General features: G+C 46.5%; 1 protein-coding gene across 1 annotated transcript in view; it reads left to right on the top strand.

Moving 5' to 3' along the window:
* Positions 1–9,305, top strand: part of dnah7 (dynein axonemal heavy chain 7) — a gene marked incomplete in the record, with an annotated part of 224,097 nt that overhangs the window by 8,792 nt on the left and 206,000 nt on the right. The window contains 1 exon segment of the mRNA XM_062964053.1: positions 4,919–5,044. Within this exon segment, the coding sequence (XP_062820123.1) occupies positions 4,919–5,044 (126 nt within the window).

Genomic DNA, 9,305 nt, shown 5'->3' with positions numbered 1-9,305 from the left:
TTTAGACACATATAATGCCGTTCAAAGCATTGAATCTGCATTCCGAAACTGGATTATATGGCAGTGTTAAACATAGTTGTGTTAAGAAAGTGTTTCCAAGAAAGCAAGAAACAATTGTAACAAGTGGCCACAAATGTGTTATTGGTCCCTGAAACTTTAAGAAAAAATGGAGCTCTTCCCCATCACAGCCCGAAAAGTTCTGACCTGAATTACCAGTATAGCCTCAGAATACATGAATGAATTTGTACATGTTCTGAGTACACATGCTTACAAGAGACCTTGTGATCCTTGCCAATAGTGCATCTTAGGCAAACTGGAGTCACACATTAACTTTCCTTTGAAAAAAGGAAGTGCCAGCACTTCTGTTTGGAACAATGTGGAGAAATGACACCCATACCAAAGTCTTCTAAGCCAAAGCCAGGACGTTGAGAAAGAATATGGACTAACAATATTATCTGCCCAAAATCTTGCATTTGGAGAGCTCATCTCCAAATGTGACCCAATACAACAAAAGTTTTGCATTTTGTGCTGAATTTGCAGCTGTTTCCACAGAAAGCATAGCAGTCCCTCTGGGATTGCATTAATCTGTCCTCTGTGTTGCTACTGCTACTCCCAGCTAACCAAGAGGCTCCATGTTAAGAGCATTTCTGTTGACATCAAAATGGGATGTTCATGCAATCAGCATGAAGGAAATGGGCAATCTCCTTTCCTATTTGCATGGGCACCTCATTGTTACATCAGCAGATGTGCCCGCATGACTTGGAAGAAGGGGAGAAGATTGTCTACAATGGACAGGAGCTGGCACATATCTCCATGTCCAGATAGGAGCAGCAGCAGAGGAGGTTGAATTGAACCCATTCCAGTTGTGCAGACTGCCTTGTATCTTTCGGATACTCTGGAGCAGTGCTTCCCAACCCTTTTTTGACCAGGGCCCACTTTGACCAGAGACCATTTTGACGAGGGACTACTCTCCAACATTAATACCAAAAAGGGTTACAAATAAGTTTTTGATCAACTTTAGATTTGGTTATTTGGGGTGCTGATTCAGAAAATTGCATTTGATAGACTACATCAGTTCTAGTTTCTGATACAGAACATATGCCATCCAGTAGTTGTCATCTCCTTGCCCACAGAAAACCATATTTAATAATCTATAGCTGATGTGGTCTGTTCAATGCAATGGTCAGCTCTACAGAAAGGAGCGGAAATAAAATTAATAAAATAAAATAAATAAATAAAGAGGAAGGAAGTTCATGGACCAGATTTTCGTTCTTGCGGCCCACTGCTGTGCCTTGTCCCACGGGTTGAGAACCACTGCTCTGAAGTTTCTAGCAAAATCTGGAATATCTCCTGACTTTGCCTGAAAAGGGACAAAGCTGGTTTAAACCGTAAACCCCTCAGATAATCATTGGAAGTCACTGTGTATCATGAATACTGCATTTTAAACTGAAATATATTTGGGGTGGACCTGGGGGATACTAGAAGTAAATCCCAAACAAGATTTTCTAGCCAAAATCCTGGATTTGGAAGCTGGGGGTCTGAGGATGGATGTACACTGCACTATATTCCAGGATCTGGTTACAGGTTATCTTCTTTGAATAGGATTACATGAGTCTCTGCTGCCATATAATCTGGGATAAAAGGATAATCTGGGATCAGATCCTTGGGCCCTATTTACACTACCATATAAAATCCAGATTATCTGTTTTAACATGGATTGTATGATAATGTAGACTCATATAATCCAGTTTAAAGCAGATAATATGGATTATCTGATTTGATAATCTGGAGTATATGGCAGTGTAGAAGGGGCCTGAGATATAGGACAGTGTAGATCCACCCTGAAAGAGTGTTTTCAACTCAAAAGGAGTAATGCCTAGCTAAGCAGTGGCTACAGTAAAAGACTTTGGGCCCTTCCACACAGCCCTATATCCCAGAATATCAAGGCAGAAAGTCTCACATTATCTGAGTGTGGACTCAGATAACCCAGTTCAAAGCAGATATGGTGGTATTTTCTGCCTTGATATTCTGGGATATAGGGCTGTATGGAAGGGCCCTTCCAAAAAGTGGAAGTGGCTTAAAAGTCTTGGGGAAGAAACTTTAAATTCTGGGCATGTTACCTTGTTTTGTGGCTGCAAAACTAAACCTGCTTATTAAGAATGAAAATTCATTGAGCATCATTGGACCTACTTCTGAGTAAACATTTCTTGGATTGTGCTGTCAGTATACCCTCTGCTAGCTGCTTTGAAATTTTGCCATTTCAACCCTAAACACACACACACATATTTTGTTTTGCTTTGCAGAGCATTCTTTAATCAAATGACTTTGAGTTGCATGCTTTCAGTTACTCCTGTATAACACCTTTGAAGTCTACCTGAAAATAATTGGTTCAGTTTCTTTGTCTGTTTTTTTTCTGTTTTGCTGAGCTTATTTGTGTTCTCTTCTGTTTCTTTTTTAATGCCTTATTTCAGTTGACTTTGTTTTAAGAGATCCCAGGGAAAAAGAGGAAGACAAAACACAAGTTCTTCCACCTCATCGTCAAGAGTAAGGAAATGTTTTTTCTAATATAATCTGGGATTTCATTCAGCTGTGTGGAAGGAGCCTGTGAATCGTCCTTGGTTAGCAAGGGAAGAGGCCTTCCCAAAAAATTTGCCCTTTCTGACTGAATTTGCATAGATAGCATGCAGTTTAATACCTCATTAAAAAAATTAATGTGTGGCAAGGCAGAAGGAAGGAATTGTACTTTTGTTCTTCTTACTGTTTTTTAATTGCTGGCTTTTAATAAATAAATCTGTTTCCTTCACCCTTGTGAGTTGAAACTAACTGAGTTAGTCAGCATTTGTAACCTGATGACTGAGGAGTGGGAACAAGACTTGGAAAAGTTTTTTTTGGCTTGCAATTCCCAGAATCTTACAACCATTGAGTGTAGCTTCAACCAGGGCCGGCCCCACTATTGAGGCACCTGACGCCGCCGCCTCGGGCGCAGGCCCGGGGGGGCGCCGTCAGGCTGGGCGGGAGGCGGGGCACCGCCCTGACGGTGCCCCGCCTCCCGCCCAGTGCGCCCTGGCCCGTCTGGCCTTTTCTAGCTGGCCAGACTGCAGCGGAGGTCCCTGCAGGCCGCAATCGCGGCCTGCAAGGACCTCCGCTGCAGTCTGGCCAGCTAGAAAAGGCCAGACGGGCAAGCAGGAGTAGCGTGGGAGGCGGAGCCAGCTCTGACGCCGCCCCCCCCCCGCCCAGCGTGCCTTGGCCCTGCCTCCCACGCAGCATGGGAGGCGGGGCCAGGGCACGCTGGGCGGGGGGGGGGGGCAGAGCTGGCCCCGCCTCCCACGCTACTCCCGCTCGCCCGTCTGGCCTTTTCTAGCAGGCCAGACTGCAGCGGAGGTCCCTCCAGGCCGCAATCGCGGCCTGCAGGGACCTCCGCTGCAGTCTGGCCAGCTAGAAAAGGCCAGACGGGCGAGCGGGAGTAGCGTGGGAGGCGGAGCCAGCTCTGGCGCCGCCCCCCCGCCCAGCGTGCCCTGGCCCCGCCTCCCACGCTGCGTGGGAGGCAGGGCCAAGGCACGCTGGGCGGGGGAGGAGCGGCGTCAGAGCTGGCCCCGCCTCCCACGCTACTCCCGCTCGCCCGTCTGGCCTTTTCTAGCAGGCCAGACTGCAGCGGAGGTCCCTCCAGGCCGCGATTGCGGCCTGGAGGGACCTCCGCTGAAGTCTGGCCTGCTAGAAAAGGCCAGACGGGCGAGTGGGAGTAGCGTGGGAGGCGGGGCCAGCTCTGGCCCCGCCCCCCCGCCCAGCGTGCCCTGGCCCCGCCTCCCACATTGCGTGGGAGGCAGGGCCAAGGCACGCTGGGCGGGGGGGGGGGAGCGGCGTCAGAGCTGGCTCCGCCTCCCACGCTACTCCCGCTCGCCCGTCTGGCCTTTTCTAGCAGGCCAGACTGCAGCGAAGGTCCCTCCAGGCCGCGATTGCGGCCTGGAGGGACCTCCGCTGAAGTCTGGCCTGCTAGAAAAGGCCAGACGGGCGAGTGGGAGTAACGTGGGAGGCGGGGCCAGCTCTGGCCCCGCCCCCCCCGCCCAGCGTGCCCTGGCCCCGCCTCCCACGCAGCGTGGGAGGCGGGGCCAGGGCACGCTGGGCGGGGCCAGGGCGCGGGGGGCGGGGCCGGTGGCGGGGGCGCTTTTCAGCACCCCCGCTTCACATCAAAAAATATCTCCAGCCGGCCCTGGCTTCAACTACTCTGTCCATACTCTCTTTTACCCTTCTGTTTGATTTGGGATTATTCCATAGGGGCAGGGAGAGAAGGTCCGAGATTGGTTTTTCTCTCCTGAAACCAGAGAGCTCTGTCTCTGATGCCAAAGAGGGATTTTTAATTGATTCCCTGTTGTCAAAGAGCTTTCCTAAGGAGTATGGTATTGCTTTGCAAACACAGTAGGTAATGGCTGGGTATACTGCAATATGCTCAATGATAAATGCTTCCACCAGAAGCCACAAGAAAATGTTTTCCTTCAACATTTCGTTGAAATCTGTAGACATCCTCCATAACATGCACTTCTGGGAATGGATTGTGCCCATTAGTAAACTTCATGTTCCTGACAAATCTATTTTAATCCTTTTGTATGATCCCAGAACTCTAAAATACTTTTATCTGGTTAATTAACTGCCTAAGACAGTGCTAAGCATATTGTTAATTAATTTGCTACAGCCTAGAAAAGCATAAGGGATTTTGACTTAGTAAAGGAATTTTAAAATTTGAAAGAAAATCTTACCTTCTGCTCTGGGTAATTGTGATATACTCTTCCAAGAATGTATTTTTATTTTCTGATATGCCTTCTGAATTTTAGAACCCATTTCTAAGAAGTAGATATATTAATAGGTAGAGTATCTCTAGAGTTCATAGCATTAGTTGATTACTTCTTTCTTGTTGTTCTTTCAGAATGGACATGGTGCCTAAGCCTTGGAATAAATCCTTCCTGGCGGCTCGCAATTATATAAATGAAAATTTGCATGCAATGAATCCCGCCATGTTGGCTGTTCTTGACCTCTGGCAGACAAATTTTCAGTAAGCAAAGTTTTGAAAGCATATTGCCACTCGTGAAAATGCATACTCTACAAACAAAGGTGTTCCAGAACAGGTTATTCCTTGTTTAGCTGTAATCACTTTTACTGCTAATGATGGCAGAAAGTGCTTATGGGATATTCTGGATCATGTGCTGAAATGATGTGGCTGGATTTGGACATTTACTTATCCATTTGGGCATGTTATGGGTCTGTGTTTAGGGAAGGGATAAGAGCTAATTTTCCACTCCTCTCCAGGTAACAGAATGTCCTGGGTTGGCTTTGAGCAAAAGCCAGTATTCTCTGCCACAAGGGCCCTTCCACACAGCCATATAACCCAGAATATCAAGGCTGATAATCCACATTATCTGCTTTGAACTGGGTTATCTGAGTCCACATTGCCATATATTCCAGTTCAAAGCAAGTAATGTTGTATCCCAGAGCTTCACCTCTCTGACCATAAGACACCACACCAACTGAATATATCAGCAAGCAGTTTTTTGGAGAATATATATTTAAAAGCCAAGCAATAAAAAGGATTAAAAGGTAAATTCTCAAAAGGTTTCTTCAAAACATCAGCAATAGTGTCAAGAGTCAGACGCCAATTAACGAACGAAACAGAGTTTATTTAGGAGATAAGCCAAAAAATAAACATAAACACAGAAGATATCTTGAAACACTTCACTATCAGTGTTTCAAGAGCAGTTCGAACAAAAATATAACTCAAAAGTAGGTCTTAACAAGCCAAGCTATTTATCCACGCAGGCATTCAAATAAAACTAAAAAGACGCTTCAGTTCAGCTTAGAAAACAAATTGAGTTGACTACTATAAAATAGGCAAAATAAACAAGAACTTGAAACCTTCCAAAAGCTGCAATGAGTAGCTTAAATCCGGAACTCCAAGCAGGAAAAACAAAGCTAAACAAACTTAGTACAAAAGGCACTTTTGGTTCCAAGCCATTACTGTAACAGCCAGCCGGCTCTGTGGATTTAAAGGGACAGTTCCCAAAAGAAAACACCAAACTGGTCTGAAAGCAAACAAACTAGAAATGCAGTAAACTGCTTTCACGGTGCAGCTAAAGCCAAGAGCTCCAAGAGGAGGGTGAAGAGACGTCGTCAGGAGGATCCAAGGTCAGGTCAGGAGGCAGCAGCGAAATCCGGAGGGCAAGCCAGTAGTCAAAAGCCGAGAGTAGTTGTCAATCAAAGGCGAAGACAGAAGCAAGGTCAAAATCCAATCCAGGGTCCGAAGAGGGTGCAGTCATCAAAACCAGGTCCACGAAAAGGCACAAAGAGCCAAGCAACGATGGTAACAGCAGCTAGAAATAGTAATCAGAGTGCAGTCCAGGGAAACCCACACAGTTCCATCCCTCCGTTGCAGAGCAATCCCAGATAACTTACATCAGAAGCACAGTCCCAGTCCAGTCTTCATGAATGCACAGAAATCCCAATGGCGCCTCAGCAACACCTTGCCACACGCAAAGTGAAGTGGCCAAACATTCCCATTTTATTCCCCTTCCTCTTGGGTGACCAAACACACACATCCAAACACCAGGTGTCCCAGATCTTACTCAGAGTCCGAACTCCACACAGCTAGGGCTCGTGGATCAGGAGTGCCTAATAGTTCGTCGGAGTCCCAATCATCCTGCCCATACTTAGCCCCATGAACACTTAAAGAACCATCCTCCCTTCTCCAAGCATCCCAAGTGGGATCTGCTCCTGCAGACACCCCAGATTCCGCTGTTCCGCTTTTTCACACAAAAACTAGACAACTACATCTGCTCCAAATGCAAACAGATGACTCTGATGGAGCAGAGGATCCAACAGCTCGAGCACCGTATTAAGACCCTTAAGGACATTCAGGCACTCGAGCTCTTCTTGGACACTGCACAACACGCTGCTGTAGATCAGCAGCCTGCATCACACCAACACCACCAAGACCATGATCAGGAACCTTATGGGGAGATCAACTCAAAGGTAGACAACCCTCAGGCTTGGAAGGAGGTCACCCACAGAAGGAGACGCAGGACCAGGCAGCCTCCGCAGAACTCCTCTGCTCAGCTGCATTTACACAACAGATTTGAAATTCTTACATCATTAACATACAATCAGGAAACACATCTTGTGGAGGACCACAGTTTCTTAGATACCACTCAGTGGACCACCCTGGATCAATGCGCAGGGGATAGCCCTGACGGGGACAGTGCATCACCACAGTCACACTTATGTAATCATGCAAATGCTCCATCCCCAATCATAGACCAGGAGCAACAGGAACATCCTTGGGAGAGTAATGGGCTCTCGGATGTATCTCAATGGATTGTCATTGATGAATGCACTGGGGATGTTGAGGAGGAGGACAACACTTTACACCTACATGATTCACTTCAACAGGAACACTCTTCAGGGGACATACACACTGTCTTGCACAAAAGGGACCCTGTCAATCCTCAAAGGAAACAGGTCTTGGTAGTAGGTGACTCCCTCCTTAGAGGAACGGAAGCCATCATTTCCAGACCGGATGGGATGGCTCGAGAAACATGCTGCCTCCCGGGGGCAAAAATACACCATATCACTCAGAGGCTCAGCAGGCTCCTAAAGCCCCATCACCCTCCCCACCTTATGTTGATTCATGTAGGTACCAATGACACCGCTAGGCATACTTTTCAAAAGATCACAAATGATTTTCGAGCTCTGGGAACAAAGCTAAAACTGTATAATGTACATGTGATCTTTTCATCCCTCCTCCCCGTTGTAGGACATGGCTCTACAAGGGCCGGAAAAATAGTACAGGTCAATAACTGGCTCAGAAAATGGTGTCAAGAGGAGCATTTTGGCTTCCTTGACCATGGTCTACTCTTCCAAGAGGATGGACTACTGGCAAGCGATGGGGTGCATCTCACACAAGTAGGAAAACATCTTTTTGCACACAGACTCACAAACCTCATCAGGCGCACTTTAAACTAAATCCACTGGGGGAGGGGAACAACAGCCTGGCGAACACTATATTACCCACGACCACAGGGAACCGCCGTAAGGCTAAACGGAGGGCTGCACAAACACAGCAAGGACCAAGTACAGAGAGCACAATAATCCCAAATAAACAGTTCGAGGGGAGGTCACAGGGGCTTACATGTCTTTACACTAATGCTCAGAGCATGGGAAATAAGCAAGACGAACTCCAACTCCTAGCACAGCACCACACATACGATGTCATAGGCATCACTGAAACCTGGTGGGATGACTCCCATCACTGGAATTTAACCATTGAGGGCTATAACCTCTTTCACATAAATAGAACAAAGGGGAGAGGAGGGGGAGTAGCTTTATATGTCAAAAACAGTTACGTTGCAGAAGAAATGCAAGACTGTAATCCGGGAAACCAGCTTGAAAGCATCTGGATAAGAATCAAGGGAACCGGGACTCAAAAAGATCTTGTCGTGGGTGTCTACTACAGACCTCCGAGTCAGGATGAAGGACTTGATGAAGCCTTCTGTCAACAGCTGACCAAACAGGCACAAAGAAGAGATATAGTAGTCATGGGCGATTTCAATTATCCCGATATCTGTTGGAAAACAAACTCAGCCAAGAGTACAAAGTCCAACAAATTCCTCACTTGCCTTGCAGATAATTTTATGGTCCAGAAGGTAGAAGAGGCAACAAGGGGATCAGCAACTCTTGATCTAATCTTAACAAATGTGGAAGACCTGATCAATACAGTTGAAGTGGTTGGATCCTTAGGGGCAAGTGACCATGTGCTCCTGCAGTTTGCAATACAAAGGAATGCTGAAACTAAGACAAGTCAAACACGCATTCTGGACTTTAAGAGAGCTGACTTCCAAAAAATGAAGGAATTACTGAGCGGCATTCCATGGACGCCGATATTAAAAAACAAGGGAGTTAAGGATGGATGGGAGTTTTTCAAAAGTGAAATACTCAAGGCGCAAATGCAAACAGTGCCAACAAAGAAGAAAAATAAGACAAGTGCAAAGAAGCCAGAATGGATGTCCAAAGAACTTCTAACTGAGCTAAAGCTCAAAAGTGACATGCACAAGAAGTGGAAAAGGGGAGAAATCACCAAAGAAGAATTCAAACGTATAGCCAACTCCTGTAGGGAAAAGGTTCGCAAGGCTAAAGCGCAAAATGAGCTCAGGCTTGCCAGGGACATAAAAAACAACAAAAAAGGTTTTTTTGCTTATGTTGGTAGAAAAAGGAAGAAAAAGGAGGCGATAGGGCCACTGCAAGGAGTAGATGGGGTGATGGTGACA

The sequence above is a fragment of the Anolis carolinensis genome, chromosome 1 (genome assembly GCF_035594765.1).
Source record: "Anolis carolinensis isolate JA03-04 chromosome 1, rAnoCar3.1.pri, whole genome shotgun sequence".
NCBI lineage: Eukaryota > Metazoa > Chordata > Lepidosauria > Squamata > Dactyloidae > Anolis > Anolis carolinensis.
This window is presented reverse-complemented; position numbering and strand designations above follow the sequence as displayed.